General features: G+C 48.7%; 1 protein-coding gene across 2 annotated transcripts in view; it reads left to right on the top strand.

The window, feature by feature from the left end:
* The window catches only part of TRIB2 (tribbles pseudokinase 2), a 29,380-nt gene extending 11,898 nt beyond the window's left edge, over positions 1–17,482 (top strand). The window contains exons 3-4 of one of the 2 annotated variants that reach the window (XM_018055626.1): positions 13,702–13,836; positions 14,991–17,482. In XM_018055626.1, the coding sequence (XP_017911115.1) occupies positions 13,702–13,836; positions 14,991–15,459 (604 nt within the window). In that variant the 3' untranslated portion in view covers positions 15,460–17,482. The remainder of the gene's footprint in view (positions 1–13,701; positions 13,837–14,990) is intronic. The other variant, XM_005686991.3, reaches the window with a different exon arrangement.

The raw sequence follows: 18,071 nt of genomic DNA, 5'->3' as shown, positions 1-18,071 counted from the left end.
CCACCAGGGAAGTCCTATTTATTCTGTTTATTTGAACTAGATTCAAATTCTGACTCTACCACTTGTTAACTACCTGATTAAGTCATTTCATACTTCTGTGCTGCACTTTCTTCAAAGCAGAAATAATAGTTGCATCCCTAGAGGGTGGTTATGAGAGTTAGATGATCCTGTGACTCACAGGCAGGGCAGGCGCTCACAGTCAGTAGCTGGTCCGAGAGTCATCCATGGGGCTTCCCAGGTGGCACTAGTGGTAAAGAATCTGTCTACTAATGCAGGAGATGTAAGAGATGTGGGTTTAGTCCCTGGGTTGGGAAGATCCCCTGGGGAAGGAAATGGCAGCCTGCTCCAGTATTCTTGCCTGGAAGAGTCCATGGACAGAGGAGCCTGGGAGGGCCACAGTCCATGGGGTCACAAAGAGTCAGACACGATTGAGCACACCAACTACTTAGAGTCATTGATAAAATGATACCCTTATGGGAGAGCTTCCCTGGTAGCTCAGTTGATAAAGAATCCGCCTGCAATGCAGGAGACCCCAGTTTGATTCCTGGCTTGGGAAGATCCAATAGAGAACGGATAGGCTTCCCACTCCAGTGTTCTTGGGTTTCCTTGGTGGCTCAGCTGATAAAGAATCTGTCTGCAACTCTTTGGGGCTCTGCCTGCAATCCCCTGGGTTGGGAAGATCCCCCAGAGAAGGGAATGGCTACCCACTCCAGTATTCTGACCTGGAGAATTCCATGGACTGTATGGACTGAGTGACTTTCACTCACTTTATGGGAGAGCAGTTCCCAGAGAATGGAAAATGTAGCAACCGTGTCCTTGAAGGTTGAGCCCTTGGGATGGAAAGGTTAGATTTTAGCCACATCCTCCCCTATCCTTTGTTTGATTATAATCGCTGGATGCGTAGTAGGAGGGCAACTGACAGGTCAAGTACGTATGGTGTGGAACCTGCTGCTCAAAAGGGCTAGGCGGTTCACAAGCAGTGGGAAAGGGAAGGTGGACGAGGGCACTGGCAGGGTGGGAGAGAAGGGCTGATTCCACCCCTCCAGGCCTGGACCGGCCACGGTGCTCCCACCCCTGTTTCGCTGCCTCTGCTCTGGGCCGGGATGTTTCTTTAGGGCTGAGCCTCAGCCACACTGTGTTTTGAGTAAGTTAAAGACCTACCCTAACTGAACTCGCCCTGGACACACCCTTTGCATCCCCAGTTCCTATAGTAAAATCTGAGATGGTCTGTGTGTAGTAAAATGTAGTAAATGTGATGTAGTAAAATCTGAGTAGGATTGAGGCCTCTAATCTGAGAAAGAGCAGTGCCTGAACCCCCAAAGGCTGCACTCGTGTTCTCCAGCCCCTCTCATCCTGCTCTGGGAGTAAAGGGGTCTCCTGGTCAGGTCTTCTCCTTGAGGCCCCGGATTTCAATCCCAGCCTCTAAGGGACAAGGCTGATTGCTCCGCTGGAGTCCAGCCCTCTCTGGATTCCAGTCTGTTTCTCTTGCACTTCATCAGTTTAACGTTGACAAGTTACCTAACCTCTTCTGCCCCATTGGCTCATCATAACGGGAAGACTTTGCTCACGAAATTAAATGAATTAACGAAAGGGAACCTGTTGCTTGGTGCACAGTCGGCCATCAGCCGCTCTTAACCTCTCCTGGACTTGATTCATGTCTGGGCCTCTGGGTGACAGCTGGCCAGCCTGGTCAGCTGGATAGCTGACCTAGAACTTGAAGAGCACTTTAAGCTGCTGCAAGCTGCGGCTGCAGGGGGGCCCCTGAAGCATGTAGGGGTGGGGGAACGTGGTGCCTGCAACAGTCCCCATTTGCCAGCCGAATCTTGCCTGTCCCTTGGAACAGGGCTCCTTGCCACCCTCCCTCCCCAGCCCCAGCTCCCTGCTGCCAACCACAATTCGGTGTTGACATTTTTTGCCCAGAAATACCCCCATGTGAACGAGACGGCTTCTGAACATGTTTCTTCTTCGGTTTGAAGATCTTTATCTCTTTGACGTCACAGGTCTCATTTCCTCTGCTTTGTGGAAGCTGATCAGCGCCTGCTTCTGCCGTAGGGGAACTAGACCCTGTGTAAGAACCCCGGGGATGGGGGGCGGTGTTTCCCTGGAACAAAAGCCCTCTTCAGGTGGGCACCGGGGGACTTGCACCTCCCTGCCAGGGGGAAGGCCTCTTCCCTGCCACACCAGACGAGGTCAGTGCTCCCTTCCCCAGGCAGGTGTTGGTATGTGTATCAGTTCTCCCTTTAGATCTTTAAGGTTTTTCTTGCCTCCAGAGATGCTCCCATATCTAATAAAATACAGAGGGCACTGGAGTCCTGGAGACCAGACTCTGCTTTCTTTCATTAATAGCAATATATATTAAGTTGCGGGCTTCCCTGATGACTCACGTGGTAAAGAGTCTGCAATGCAACGCAGGAGACTCAGCTTTGATCCCTGGGTGGGGAAGATCCCCTGGAGGAGGAAATGGCAGCCCACTCCAGTATTCTTGCCTGGAGAATTTCATGGACAGCGGAGCCTGGAGAGATACAGTCCATGGGGTTGCAAAAGAGTCGGACACGACTGAGCTTGTACTCCCACGCATCCACTGAGTTGTAGGTTTGTTGAATTTTAGGAAAATTGCCATTCTGCTTTAAAGGCGATGGAGCTCCTGGAATTCTCTTGTTCGTGTTGACCCCTTGGATGTAATCAGGCACTGTCCATCCTTTGGGAAAGCTCCTCCCCCTTCACTCTTCTAGGGTCGTGTCAGGAGCGCTCACACTTGGATCTGTTACAGCGTATTTCCTGTTCTCCTCTTACTATCCGTGAGCATCTCCAGACTGTCCTCATCTCCTCCTAGCCTGGGACCTCATTGAGGTCGGAGGCTGTCTCCTGTGCACTGCTCCTGGAGCCTGGTGGGCATTGAGTGAATGAGAATTCCTTTTATGGACCAGGAGCAAGCTCAGATTGGGTTCTCATGTCAGAGCGAGAGAGGCAGGGAGTGTATTCATTTAATGATCATCTCAGTCATTGCCCAGATGGGAGCCCAGAAAGACTGAGACTTATGAATCTCCCTTGTAGACACCTTTTTAAAAAACTTTATTTTTTACTGAACTACAGTTGAATTATAATGTTGTATCATTGTAGACGGGCTTCCCTGGTAGCTCAGACAGTAAAGAATATGCCTGCATTGTGGGAGACCCGGGTTCCATTCCTGGGTTGGAAGCTCCCCTGGAGAAGGGAATGGCTACCCATTCCACTATTCTTGCCTGGAGAATCCCATGGACAGAGGAGCCTGGCGAGCTACCCCGGACTGGACCATGCCTGCAGCCTATGGTCACAAAGAGTCGGACACGACTGAGCGACTAACACTTTTTCTTTCATCATCATAGACACCTTTTAAAGAGAACTGTTTTCAAAGGTCCCTGTCAAGTAACAGATAAACCCATCATTCCCATTCTGATTTAATGATTTATGCAAAAGTGACATTTACTTAAGACACCATTATTTATGTCATGGTGGGTGTCTTTTTATTTATGAAGGGCTTCAGGTCATGAATAGAGGGGAGGGCTTAGAGATAGACTAAATAGTAGTCTATAGTAGGTATTCTTCAGCAGGGCTTCTGGCTAGGGTATTGGGGCTTAATAGATTAGCTGACGGGCTAGACTGGGAACCACAGGCAAGTGGAGCAGAGAGCACAGTGGTGAGATTTTTCCGATTCCTCCATTTGGCCTTTTGCCCTTGGCCCGCCTTCGCTGACATGGGTTGGGGATAATGAACATAGAGTGTCCAGCACAGATATACTTCAGGGACTTGGGATACCTGTCATTACTGCTCTGCATAATCCTCTGCAGCTTGGAGCCTCATATTCCAACAACGTGGAGATTTGTTTATTTGTTCAACAAATATTTATGGAGTACAAAGGATTATATGTGCCTGGCACTAGTCTAGGTGCTGGAGATACTGAAATACGGGATGAAACAGAAGCCCTGCTCTCACGGGACTTATATTTTAGTGAAATAATATCTAGGATCTACCGTGTACCAGGCCCTGTTCTAACCAAAACACATAAATGAACGAATTTTATCCAAATTAATTACTATAATTATTTATTTACTTTTTTTAATTGGAAGATAACTGCTTTACAATGCCATGGTGGTGTCTGCCATACATCAACTCAAATGAGTCATAATATAATATATATATATACCGCCTCCCTGCAGAGCCTCCCTCCCTCTAGAGGAAGGAGAGGGTAGAACAAATTGAGAGAGTAACATTGACATAATATACACTATCCTTGTAAAATAGATAACTAGCAGGAAGCTGCTGTATATCACAGGAAGCCCATTCTGGTCCTCCGTGATGACCTAGAAGGGTAGAATTACTGTATTTAAATCAAGTTATTTGATTTAAATCAAGCTATTTGATTTGAGGTCCTGCTATGTTTGTCACCATTATACAGATGAGGAAATTGTGGCCTGGGGTTGTACAGCCAATCAGTGCAAATCTGGGGGTGGTACTCAGAGAGAGAGACCTGGCTCCCAAGCTTAAGTTCTCAAATGCCACATTAGCTACAGAAGCTAAATGCCAGGTATAGTGCCACCCTTGGACTGGACCCATAGAAGGAATTTTCTTATGCAATTAGGCAACAAGTGAACCCACAGGGACTTGGCTGACTGGAGTCTAAGTGAAGCTCAGTCCTCGGTTTTCTCAGAGCGGTCTTGGCAGAGGTAGGCTCGGCCACCAGTTAAGCAAACCTCACAGGCAGTTCTTGTACATCCTGCTCTTCCACTTTATGGAGTGGGTTTAGGTTCCTCTGCAGGACTCTAAGCTGGGGTCCATTTATCTTTTCATCCCTCATACCAAACCCAGGACTTAGCATTATACATACTCAGTGAATGCGTGACAGTTGACCCAGTGGGGATATGACTAGCCCCATATATCCTGGAGTCATAAATATTATAAGAAAACCCCCCTAAATATACTGATGGTAGAAGAGAGTGGATGGAAACACATTTCAAGCATCCCTTAGCCAGTGCTCTTGGAAATTTCTCTAAACCATAGACGAATCCAGTCTCTCTGAAATTTCTCTGGATTCTAGATATTGCAGTTGTTAAGCAGAGTCATGCCTAGATGCCCTGAGTGCGAGACAACATGTCGGAGCTGAGGGCGTTGGACACATGGGGATCACACTGTCTTGCAAACGTGAATTAAGCACCTGTCATGGCACTGCTTGCGGTGCTCAGTATTGGGGATGCAAGACTTAATAGCAGAGAGTCCTCACCTAGTGGACGACAGTGCAGTGGTTATTTTTAACACCACATCTGAGAGGAAGGGTGTGTATCAGAGAGCTATCTGGGAGCAGGAAGAGGATATTCCAACAATGGAGTGGGCTGTAGAGGACTGCGTCAGGGAGGAGCTGGGCTTCTCAGGGTAGTTCTGAGAGATGCAGGAGGGAAGGGGAAGGGTCCAGAAAGTGTCAGCAGTGGGTAAGGAGGGACTGCTCGGGAGGGTATTGTGAGGTGGGGCTGGAGATGAAGGTGGAGAGAGGTCTAGGGCTTGGCCTCACGTCTGGGACCTTGAGGACTTCCCAGGTGGCACGAGACTTGGGTCAGGAAGATCCCCTGGAGAAGGAAAAGGCAACCCACTTTTGCTGGAGAGTTCCATGGACAGAGGAGCCTGGTGGGCTACAGTTCATGGGTTCGAAGAGAGTTGGATATGAGCAAACACAGACAGGCTGGGACCTTGAACTTGATCTGAAACTCAGCAGGAGCCATTTAAAGTTTTGTCTAGACAGGGCAGGGACCGGTCAGGTTGTGATTCTGGACATGCGTGTGAAAGACAGACTGGGGACAGACATGGACTTCAGGATGCTGAAGCTGAATCACGACCCAGGCCATGGGATTGAGAGGGAGGGATAAGAAGGGATTTAAATTCAGCCCTCTTACCTTTACAGACAAAGAAATCAGGAAGGGAAGGCCCTTCCCCAAAGTTCTATAAGGTGTAAGTGACACAACCAAGAACAGAACTCAGACTTCTGACTCCCTGAATTTGTTCAGTCTCTGCCTAGACCACGTGTGGAAGCCACACGTCAGACCCCCGACCCGGGTGGCCCAGTGTGTGAACCAGCTGGGCCAGGTTAACAGCGCTGCTGGGGGTGGGGATGGAGGGGTTGGAGGGACTGGCCTGAACCTTGCCACGGCCCACCAATGAGGTATGGAGAGGAATGTTCTGGGCCCTGAATCATCCTGGGCAAAAAAGGCAGGAGCAGCATCTAGAGGTGCCTGGCTCTCCCTGGAAGGATCTGGGCTGGGTGAGCAAACGGGGCAGTGTGGTCCAGCATGGAGTGAGATGGCTGCCTGGGAAGCTTTCCTGAGAGGTACAGTTGATTGACTTGGGTTCAAGGGAACCTTGGGGATCCAGGTCTTGGCGCAGAGCAGTGAGAAGTGGATAGAGTTTTGACGAGGAGTCCCAGCTGCACCACCTTCCTTGGAGTTCCTGGCTGTTCTTATGACAATGGAAGGCAGGCTGCCTGGGTGTGGGGTCCTCCTGCAGGGCGGGGGTGGGGTTGCAGGAAAGTCTTGGAGGTGGAATGGCTTCCCTGTTCCCACCATGGCCCTGACGAGTCGGACACAGACGTGCACCTGCATACAGGTTTCAAGGGCTTTTGCATCCTGGCTGGGTAGCCGGCGCCATGGAAACACCTGTCTGCTAGAGTCGGCTTGGGTTCCTCCTCCCAACTGTGCTGTTTCTCAGCAGGTGGCTTTATCTTTCCAACTGCACATTTCTCTGTATAACCAGTGCAGAGTGTGGGATGGTGTTGTAAGGCAAACGGAGGATATACTGCCTTCTGGAACTTACCAGACCGCCCCTGGGTCCCCTTGCCCTTTGACTTCTCTTACCCCACCCTGAGTGGCTCCCTTACTGTTTGCCTCCTGTTCTCTGGCTAATTTGTGAGCAGCTCGACCTAAAGTGCTGGGTCTGTTCCCTGAGTCAGTGGGACCTGGGGCATCAGTGGCGCTCAGAGGTGACTGCTGGAAAGATCCATACACACAGGAAGCAGAGGCTCTGAGCAGATGATTTACTGGGCAGTTTAGTGGCCTGTGGAGTCCCCGTGGTGCCTGCCAGGCTAGCACAATGCAGCTCATGCTGCTGGGGTGGGTGGGTGGGTGGAGCCTTCCTCCGGACTCCCAGCAGTAATTCCAGCTGGGACCCTGGCCTGACACCTGGATTGGCAGCCAAGGGTAGCTTTGCAGCAGTGGCCAGAGCAAGGTCAGGCCTGGCTGCAGCTAACCTTTCACCCTTGGTCCTTCTCCTGTTTGGACCCACCCCTCGGAATGGCCTTTGGTGACTTCTGGATTCCACTGGCCTCAGGCCCCCGGACTTCCCATCCAGGCCAAGCCCACTTGGTCTGGCTGAACTCCCAGCCTGACCCCAGCCTGGCCCACCCTGTCCTGATCTCTTCCTGTTGGGAGCCCAGGGTGGGGTTCAGGGTTTAAAAGCCAAGCCTGATTGGCTTGTGTACGCCTTTTTTTCATATTTTGGGTGAAGCACATGGAGGTTGAAAACCTGGGTTTAAATCCCAGCTCAACCACTCACTAGCCAGGTGGTCTTGGACAAGTCACATCTGCTTTCTGTACCTCAGCTTTTCATCTAGTAAATGGGCAGGTCCCACCACCACCATCCACTTCATGAGCTATAGCACTTAGACTGTGAATTGTAATGGTTTTGTACGTGACCCAGTGCTAAATAAACCTGGGGCCATATCTGTCTCCATAAACCCAGGGTCTTCCTTTAAAAATTATTTTGTCTTTTGTTGTTCAGTCTGACTCTCTGTGACCCCACAGACTGCAGCATGCTGTTTCCCTGTCCTTTACCATCTCCTGGAGCTTGCTCAAACTCATGTCCATCGAGTCGGTGATGCCATCCAACCATCTCGTCCTGTGTTGTCCCCTTCTCCTCCCGCCTTCAGTCTTTCTCAGCATCAGGGTCTTTTCCAGTGAGTCAGTTCTTCCCATCAGGTGCCCAAAGTATTGGAGCTTCAGCTTTAGCATCAGTCCTGCCAGTGAATATTCAGGATTGATTTCCTTTAGGATAGACTGGTTGGACCTCCTCGTTGTCCAAGGGACTCAAGAGTCTTCTCCAATGCCACAGTGTGAAAGCATCAATTCTACTGTGCTTAGCCTTCTTTACACTGAGGAGATCTGTGATATTGGCCCCAGGGTGTCTTTTGGAGGGGCACTGGCATTAGAATCCTCTTGATGTGGATCAGAGCTTAGTTGTTTCAGTTATTCCGTGTGTGACCTAAAACGTTTCATTCTCTGTGCCTCAGTTTCCTTAATCCTTAAGAAGTTGGCACATATCATAATATTTGCCTTTCAGTTTTGTTATGAAAAATAGACATGTAGACCGAAAATAATCTCAGTGTTTTGTAGCTGTTTAATTCATGGTTGCTATTGTTGTTACTAGTATATAAATATTACATTAGTGTCAGGATGTTAGATAGGAAGGGTTGCAGTCCCTATAGCTTAAGAGTTAAAGGAAAGTTATAAAATCAGGAAATTTGAAGCAGGAAGAGCCCTTTGCGGGCCATGTACGACTGGTTCTCGGGCTTCTCAGGTGGCACAGTGGTAAGGAACTCAGCTGCCACTTCAGGAGACACAGGTTTGATCCCTGGGTTGGGAAGATCCCCTGGAAGAGGAAGTGGCAACCCACTTCCACGGACGGAGGAGCCTGGCAGGCTGCAGTCCATGGGGTCACAAGAGAGTGAGACATGACTGAGCGCGCACACACACACACGCACGCATGCACGCACACACAGGACTGGTTCTCATTTTATAGAAGAGAAACTGAAGCTGAGGTCGATTTAGTGACCCAGAGAGAGCCACTCAAGCTTCCGGGAAGCGTGCGTAGGACATGGGGTCAGAGCTTTCAAGGCTGCTTCGGCTGCTCCGTCGGGGTGGGGCGTGGAACCTCATGCACCCTGCTGGTTCTGGCTTCCTCACCTGGCTCAGCATCTGAGGACGTAGCCCTGGTGCTGGGCTGGGCCTGCTCCTTCAACACAGGCTGCCCCCCTGTAAGCCTTGTTCATTCAGAGGTTGCGAGCAAAGCAGGCTTTTCCCGCCTACGCCATGGACAGGTTGCCGAATGCACACAGAGATGGCAGCTTGTTGGCCAGATCAACCCTCTCTGGGGCCCGTGACTCAGGGCTCCCTCCTCCAAGAAGCTGCAGGAGATAACCACTCTCATTTGCAGCTCTTTGGTCACACAGATCTCTACCATTCTCCGTATTCTCCGTGAGCCGTCTCTAGTCTTAACCACCTCCATGAAGCCCATTCTGATCAACTCGGTACTGAATAATGTGAGCAGAAGTGAGCTGGGCACATATTTGTGGGAAGAACATTCTAGACAAGAGGGAAAAAAAAAGTGCAAAGGCCCAGGAAGGAATGGGGCACAGATTTCACATCCATTTCATTCTGCCTGTGGCTTATTCATCTATCTTCCCTCTAGGCTTTGGGGCTGAAGGGGGCGGGGGAGAGCTTATAAGAAGGTCAGTTAGAGTTTCCACCATTTTTTTGCAGATTTACTGTTCTAGGTTCTTTGACAGATACAGTACTTGCACGGTTTCATTTACAACCTTCACAAAAACTGAGACTATGGGTGTGACTTGTCTGAATCTACAGTGCGTAGTTTCATTTGAATAACTCGGACCGTCACCGATGTTCCTGCTGTTTCATGAAAATTGATTTCTCTGCCTGGAAATTCCTAAAGCCCAGATTGATCAAGGGGCCTCAGAAGCTGAATGATTGTTTTCATTCACTTCCTCCCACTCTGACAGGTGCCGGGGCTCTGCCAAGCCTTCCCGCAACATTCCTGAGACGAGGGTGAGGCCCGCCCCCTGTGCCCAGGGGTGGGGAAGCTGAGCCCCAGAGACCTTCTGAAGGGCCCTGTAGTTGTGTCGTGCATTGGTGGGGACCAGAGGTGGAATTCTAGCCCAGCTCGGGCCCGCGACCCGGGACACCCCGGAAGGTCCTTGTTTACAGATGTAATCCAGACTTCTTGCCTCGACCTTTGCCTGGGAGTGATGTAAACAAGTTCAGGATGTTCCCAGAGGCAGGCAAGGTCAGAAGAATGCCTGGACTGCTGCATTTCCTCCCCATCCTTTCCTAGGCGTCTTCCTACCCCTGGGGGATTCCTGCACGCTTGCGCAGAAGCAGCCGGCTGCCTGACCCTGGGGCGCATGCGTGCTGCCCGCCTTGAAGGCCCCTCGCTGACCCAGCCAACCTCGGTTGGTTTCCTCCGCCAGGTGCTCAGGTGATAGCGGGCTGACCTGAGCTCCCAGCGCAGCGAGAGGCGAGCACTCGGCCTTTAGCTAGCCTTCCCGCCAGAGGAGCTGACCTACCCTCTCTGAGCATTAGGTTCAGTGTCCACGCAAAGGAAGAATAATTCATGCCCTGGAAATTGACTTTATATGTTTTGAAGAGAAAATATATGTAGATACCCACTCAACGCTTCAATGCATAGACGGGGTTTGGTGTTTTGTAGTTAGTATTTTTGCCTAAGCCAGAATTCGAACCCAGGTCTCTGGCTTTAAGACCCTCAACTGGCCTGGCTTCCTTGTGGCTGTGTCACCACAGGCCACACTGAACCCGATGTGACCACAGCTCCAGACCCTCCCGCCGGAGGCTCAGCCTCTGAAGGCAGGGGGATGAAGCGGCCCGTGGATCAGCTTAGGGGCAACGGAAATGCAGCAGCGCGTGGGTGTTTTTTTATTTCTATATTAATAACACTCAAATTCATGAGGTGTTTGCATGGCTTTCAAGCCCTCTTTTTGAGTTGGGGGAGGAGAGACTCGAACTCCGGGAAAGGGGTTAATGACAAGATGGAGACCTTAGGCATGGGTCTTGTTTGTGATGTGGAGGAGGGTTCTAGAAGAGGATGTCACTGCTGCTCATAGGAGGGGGTGTGGAGATGATTGGGTGAAGGAGAAAGTCAGAATCTAGGGTTGTGACCCGGGAAGGAATGAGAATGAAAAATGGCTTTAGGGTTGGCTTAGCATGAACTGCTTGAGGTAGTTAAGTTTGTCTTCGGAAAGAAGCCACAGCTCCCTCCCAGCCTTACTCCAAAGGCACCTGAGATATTGTACCAATAATTTATAAAGCTGGCCCTCCATATAGTCTTCACTTTTCCTCCACTTACTCCTAGGAAAGTTTTCCTCCTTTACCCAGAGCAGGGGCCATTGTTCCTTTAAAGGTAGCACACAGATACTCCTGGGGGGTCTACAGCTTGACGGTCCCTTTCATTCTTGGATTGAGAGACTGAGTGTCTGTTGGGTGCCAGGTACAAAAAAAAAAAGAAAAAGAAAAAAGTCTAGGGGCTGGAGTTACCTCAGGAAGCACAGGTGGTGTTTTTTATACTCAGAGTGACCAGCCACCTGCCCAAGGGCCCCTGGAGGTGAGGGATGAGGTGATGACCCTGAAATGACCATGGGAATCATAACACATAGAGTATACACACAGAGCTGTAGATATGTAAATACCTACAGTTCCAGGTGGTAACGAAGGGGATATGGCATTGTGGTGTGGGAGTGCTCCTTTGGAACAGGAGGGTCAGGCAAGGTCTCTTTAATAAAGTACATTTGAAGGAAATGGCAACCCACTCCAGTACTCTTGCCTGGAAAATCCCATGGATGGAGAGCCTGGTGGGCTACAGTCCATGGGGTTGCAAAGAGTTGGACACAACTGAGAGACTTCACTACCAAGCAAAGACCTGAAAAAACTGAGTTTTGCAGAAGACCATTCTGGACAAGGGGCTGGAGGTGAGGGGTGTGTGCAGAGGCCCCAGGAAGGACTGTTGTTGGTTGGTATATGTGAAGAATGGTGCAGGGGCTGGAAGGGAGAGGGGCCACTCGGCCAAAGCCTTGGCGAAGATGGGCACCCACTTGAATGAGCTGAGATGGCATTGGAGGGTTTTGGCAGAGAAACCCAGTTCCAAAACCAAATCTGATTCCGAGTCTCATTCCACTGGACCATCACCCCTTGTCATACAGATGCAAGGGCTTATTATTATTATTTCCACTGGGATGATTATCCCCATAGCTACTCTGCTGCCCAGGCTGTGAACTTGAAGGTGGAGAGCCCGGTGGGTCCCGAAGCTGGGCAGGAGCAGCTGCTGGTGAGGGTGGGGCAGGGGAACCTGTGGTGAGAACCCACCTGGGCCTGTGGTTTGTGCCCCGTCCTCTCCACCCCATGGGTTTTACCAGCTCACCTCCAATCTTCAACCATCTAGTGGGGCTGGTGTGAGTCAGCGCCACCTGCCACCTTAGATTAGAAGAAGCAAAAGGAAGAAGAGATTTGCTTTTAATCCACTCAATTCCGGATCAACACATCCAGACCCTTCCTATTTTTACAGATCGACTAAAGGGGGAAGAGAAGGGCACATACACTACAGATTATAAATAGAATATGGGCGAGCAGATAAAGAAGATGTGTTGCAATGTACTATATAGAAGCCCAGAATGTTAAAATTGGCAGAGACTGCAAGACTGTCTTGTCCAGATGGACACACAACTGTGTGCATATATCAATACTTAATGCTACTGAACTGTAAACTTAAAATGGTTAAAATAGTAAATTGTATCTTATATATATTCAGTCGGTTCAGTTCAATCACTCAGTCTTTGCAACCTTATGGACTGCATACAGCACGCCAGGCCTCCCTGCCCCATCACCAACTCTCAGAGTTGCTCAAACTCATGTCCTTTGAGTCAGTGATGCCATCCAACCATCTCATCCTCTGTCATCCCCTTCTCCTCCGCCTTCAATTTTTCTCAGCATGAGTCTTTTCTAATGAGTCAGTTCCTCAAATCAGGTGGCCAAAGTATTGGAGTTTCAGCTTCAACATCAGTCCTTCCAGTGAATATTCAGGATTGATTTCCTCCAGGATGGACTGGTTGGATCTACTTGCAGTCCAGGGAACTCAAGAGTCTTCTCTAACACCGCAGTTCAAAAGCATCAGTTCTTTGGTGCTCAGTTTTCTTTATTACATACGTTATACCACAATTTAAAAAATTAAAATAATAATAAAAAAGACTGTCCTGTTCAACATTCTGCTGTAAGGTTGAGAACAGAGAAGTTTAGTCACTCACTCACAGCCACACAGCAGGTAAGAGATGTAGTCTGGCCTGGACTCTTCTCCCCTAGCTCCTAGTCTGGTACCTTTTCCAGTGATCGCAGGTATGTTTCCTTGTTGATGGAAATGAGAACAAGGAAGAAGTCAGTCACCCTTTGGGCTTGGAAACTCCTGGACTTCAAATATGGCATCTGAGAATCCGTGCAGGGTTTTAGCCGACCTTATACTCTATGCAGCTCCCAGCAGTGCTCCTTGGGTTAATTTGAGCCTCACTTCCGTTCTGTGGCTTTCTGAGGAGCTGCGGTGACAGTCCTGCAAGGCTAAGACCTACAGTTGGAGAAAGAAAGAGAAACAGTAGTGGATGGATCTGGTCATAAACTCTGATTTAGGACTGAAGCCTTATTGTGGCTTCTCCAATTCTTCTATTCTCTCCTCCTTTGTGCCTCATGACACCTTAGGGCAACAGGGGCGATGCTTTGGTGGGCACTTTAGAGATGAAAGAAACAACGGATAAGAATGCCACTGACCTCCTAAGTGCTCATCGGTACCACCTGTGTGGTCCCAACCCCTAACTCCAGCCCCTCCTCCCTGCCTCAGGTTCCGTGCATGGCATCACCGGTGTGATGGAATGGGATTAACTGAGTTGATGGGGCCTGAGAACTGCGGGAACTTTGCAGTGGTGGAATTCTGGCCAAGAGAATGGAGGAGGGTGTTGGTTTTAGGCACTGAAAGGTAATAACACCTAACTTTGCACTCAGAGAGCAATGAGGCAGGGGCACAGGGATTCTTCAGAGGTCTCTGGGATAAGGAAGGAATGCAAAGCTAGGAGCTTGGGGGTACTGAGCATATATTTATTTGGTACTTAATGGTGATATCAAGCCCTTCTGTGTAACCCTGAGTGCTAGGCTCTGGAGACTGAGTTCAATGAGGGATTTCTATACCTCTCTTCTTCCCCATCATACCTAGGAGGGTCCTGCATTCATCAGTGAGCTCAGTGGTCCTTAACCGATGGGGAGAAGATTCACACACACACACTCATGTACCCATGTGAGGCAGAATCACATATGTGTGGCCCAAGTGAAGAATCTAGGTAACCCGAGTAGCTTGCATACTAGGTCCAGGACCAGACCCTAGGAGTGTGATGGGCGGGACAGGACACAGATTCAACAGGAAATCTTGGGAAGAGGGTGGGCTTGGAAAGAAGATGAGAATGTTGGCTTTGGAAGGACAAAGTGATGGAATGCATTTCTAGGGAACATTTTCTGGCTCTGCCTGTGTCCTAAGAGAGGCATTTTGGTGTGGAGAGAGCACCAGGTTGACTTAGGAAGATGTGAGGTCAACTTTTTTCTGTTTCCCAACCAGATGGCTTTGGGTAAGTTACTTAAATTCTCTGAGCTTCCGTGTTCTTCTCTGTAAAATGGGTTAGGAAAATCCTCTACGTCTAAGTAAAGGAGTGTTGAAAGGAAGCAAAACTGTTGAATGAAAAATCCTGGCTCCTGTGTTGTATTATGTTAGTCACAAGTTTGCTGGAAGCTATGGACAGACTGTGTGAGTTTCCCAGCTGGTTGGATCTGAGTTCAAATCTTGTGACTCCCCATCATTACCATTAAGTTGAGGTGGTAATAATCTATTTGTGATTTGTCTACCTGCTGAAGGTTTCAGTCCCCCAGTGGATCAAAAGTTTCAGGCAAATTCTTTGCCTCCTGGCTCCCCAGCTCTGGAACAGGGTCTCGCCACCTAGAAGGTGCCCAGTAAACAGTGTTTGGCTGGTCCAATGAATGAATACGAGGCTTTGGAAACATTCAGACGGAAGCTGTGACATAATGGTGGGGTTCCTGGGGCTCAGAGCATCCTTACAAGCTCATGTTTTGCTCCCTTTCTTGCAGGACTCGGGTCAAGCTGGAAAGCCTGGAAGACGCCTATATTCTGCGGGGAGATGACGACTCACTCTCCGACAAGCACGGCTGCCCAGCGTATGTCAGCCCGGAGATCTTGAACACCAATGGCAGCTACTCGGGCAAAGCAGCTGACGTGTGGAGCCTGGGAGTGATGCTCTACACCATGCTGGTTGGGCGGTACCCTTTCCATGACATTGAGCCCAGTTCGCTCTTCAGCAAGATCCGGCGTGGCCAGTTCAACATTCCAGAGACTCTGTCGCCCAAGGCCAAGTGCCTCATCCGGAGCATCCTGCGGCGGGAGCCCTCGGAGCGGCTGACCTCCCAGGAGATTCTGGACCATCCTTGGTTTTCTACAGATTTTAGCGTCTCGAATTCAGGATATGGTGCTAAGGAAGTGTCTGATCAGCTGGTGCCGGATGTCAACATGGAGGAGACCTTGGACCCTTTCTTTAACTGAGCTCATGCCCCACGGGGACTTAGCAGGTACCAGAAGCGAGAGAGAGGGCAGCGGAGAGGAGTTCTTCCAGGGAACACGTATCGCCTGGCTTGGTAGCAGGAGGGACACGGACACTCAGGCTTCTTGGTTCAAAGAAGGAAAACCGTCAAGGAGCTGACTGAACATGTAGCATGGGGGCCAGAGATGCGGGATGGAGGCGGGCTCCAGGGTCCTGTCGGGCGGGCAGGAGCCCCCTGGAGCTTCTCTCGCCCGACGGAACCCCCCCGGGAGACCACCCCTGTCAGCTGGGCTGCTTCCGCCTATCCCCCTTTCCATTTTGTTCCAAATAGTTGCAAATCTTGATAGAATCAAAACTCTGCCTCAAACACACATCTTGGCATCGCACTGTTAGCATTTAACTTCTTGTCATGATTCAGGGAAGGTACCATTGGCCAAGGGTTTTTTGTTTTTTATTTTCTTTTTAAACAAGCCAGCCACCTATCTGATAATTCACGGGGTTCATTAAATAAAAATTCGGTGCACACAGACTGATGTGAAACCTGGGTGCTAAAACTAAAAGAAAATAAAAGTCCAGTTTGTGTCTCCTAATTGCGCTCTTCAACTCATTTCTTCTAAATAAACTATTGAATATCCTGGTCAGGAAATGACACGTTTAGTGCTTTGCTCCCTGAAGTGGGCGGGGGGGGTGGGGATCAAACCTGTCCTTTAACCCAGTATTCTGTTTTCTGTCAATTGGTTTGTGGCAGGAAGCTCTTAGAAGTCAAACTTCCAGATGCATCATTGCTATCATAGTTTAAAGAAAGAAAAATGAAAGGAAAAGAAAAATTCAACTCTTTAATTTTATTATTATTATTATTTTTTTTTTCTGGTGAATGACGAGGGCTGCATCACAGGCATGCCTATTTGCTGAGATGTTAGTGATGGAGTGAGATTCCAGATGCTGTTGGAGTCTGAAGCTCTTGTAACACTCTGATCTCAACTAAACATTTTGTCTTTGCTTTATTGACAACTCATGAAATGAAGCAGGTTGTCCCACATGTATGAAATACAGGGCAGCTATTGCATTTTCTTTATGGAATATGATCCTTGTAGCTTGGGAGGCCCTCTGGTTTGGACAAAAACCCTCAGTTGAGACAAGCAGGAAGGAAAATAAGCTGAAAGCTAGGATGATATTAAAAAAAAAAACAAAAAACAAAAAATACAGCTCTCTATCCCCATATGCACCTTTGTATTTTTCAAGAACTCTTCTATTTATTAAGGAAAATGTCACATTGTGATGTATTAAGCCAGTACTTCAATTACGGGTTAACTTGGGTAACATGTTACATGCTGTAGTTAACATTTATATATATATATTTTTCTTTGTTTGAGTATTTCTGTCCCTGAAATAACCTTTTATTTGGCTTTTCTAGATAGCTTTACTTGATTTCGAGTGGCAAATGTTTTTCTTTTCTTTTCTTTTCTTTTTTTTTTCTGTTACGGCGCTTCTATATTGCTGTATGATACAAAACTCTTTTGGCATCAATATTTGTGTTTCCAGTACCTCAGTTGTTCGGATTTTACTGCCTGTATATGTTTTGTGAAATGGTCATGTTTTTGGGTAGGTGACACGTGGACTCTAGTATGTAAATGTTACTTGAATCTGTGCTTCATTATAGTATGTGGCATGTATGTGCAGACCTTGGATGCTCTATTCCTACTTAGCAGGAACCCGGCCTCATTCCCAGGAGGGCGGCTTAACCATTCATCGTCAGGAGACAAGGAGGCCATGGATTTGCTCTGGATTCTATTTTGATAATAGGAGATAAAAAAGGAGAGAGGGTTTTTTACATTCTGAAGATGGGGCTGAGTCAAGAAGGACCTGTTTTTCTTCCCTCTCCCTTATTTTTTAAGTACCTTGTTGGAGGAAAGATTGGTGACATGCATGGTGGGAATCTATGGCCTCTGGTGCTTTGTCCTGTATTCGGTTTAATGTTTTTGTCCTAATCTCTTCAATCAATAAAATTGTGCGTATTTAACTAAACTCGTGGGGTCTGGCAAATGATGATTTTTCTGCTGTCCGGGATTTGAGGCCCACCAGCCTCAAACTCTAACCTCCCACCAGCCAGGAACTCACCCATTCTCTTAGGTCAACACTCCTTTGTGAGTGAATCACTATCACTGTGTATACAAAGCAATATACATGGTGTGGGCGTGTGCTGTCTGATTTAGGTGGAATATCTCACTGTATTCACACTTCCAGAGGCATGCATTATGTTCCTATTACAGGTGAGGAAATCAGCCCAGACAGTTTATAACCTGATGTGAAACCACCTTTAGGTGAGTGAGGAGTGAACCCCAAGTCCAGTGAATCCCAAGCTGGCTATGCTTTCTAAGATTTTAAAGCCCAGCGGTTCTTAGGGCAACTGTAAAAGTAACTAGAGGAGTGAGGCTTACCTCGGTCTCAAATAATGCAGGATTCCACGTGGTTCCCCAAGAAAAACAGTTTCCCCTGCAAACCTGATTGGAAATCATCAAGGAGGAGACCACCTGGCTCCCAGAAGTGAATGTCCTGCCAGCAGCCTTTCTCTAGGTCAAAGATCCACGTGTTAGGGTTATCAGAGATGGGTGGG

The sequence above is a fragment of the Capra hircus genome, chromosome 11, assembly GCF_001704415.2.
Source record: "Capra hircus breed San Clemente chromosome 11, ASM170441v1, whole genome shotgun sequence".
Classification (NCBI taxonomy): Eukaryota; Metazoa; Chordata; class Mammalia; order Artiodactyla; family Bovidae; genus Capra; species Capra hircus.
Note: the sequence above shows the minus strand (reverse complement) of the source record. Positions and strands in the feature narration are given on the sequence as shown.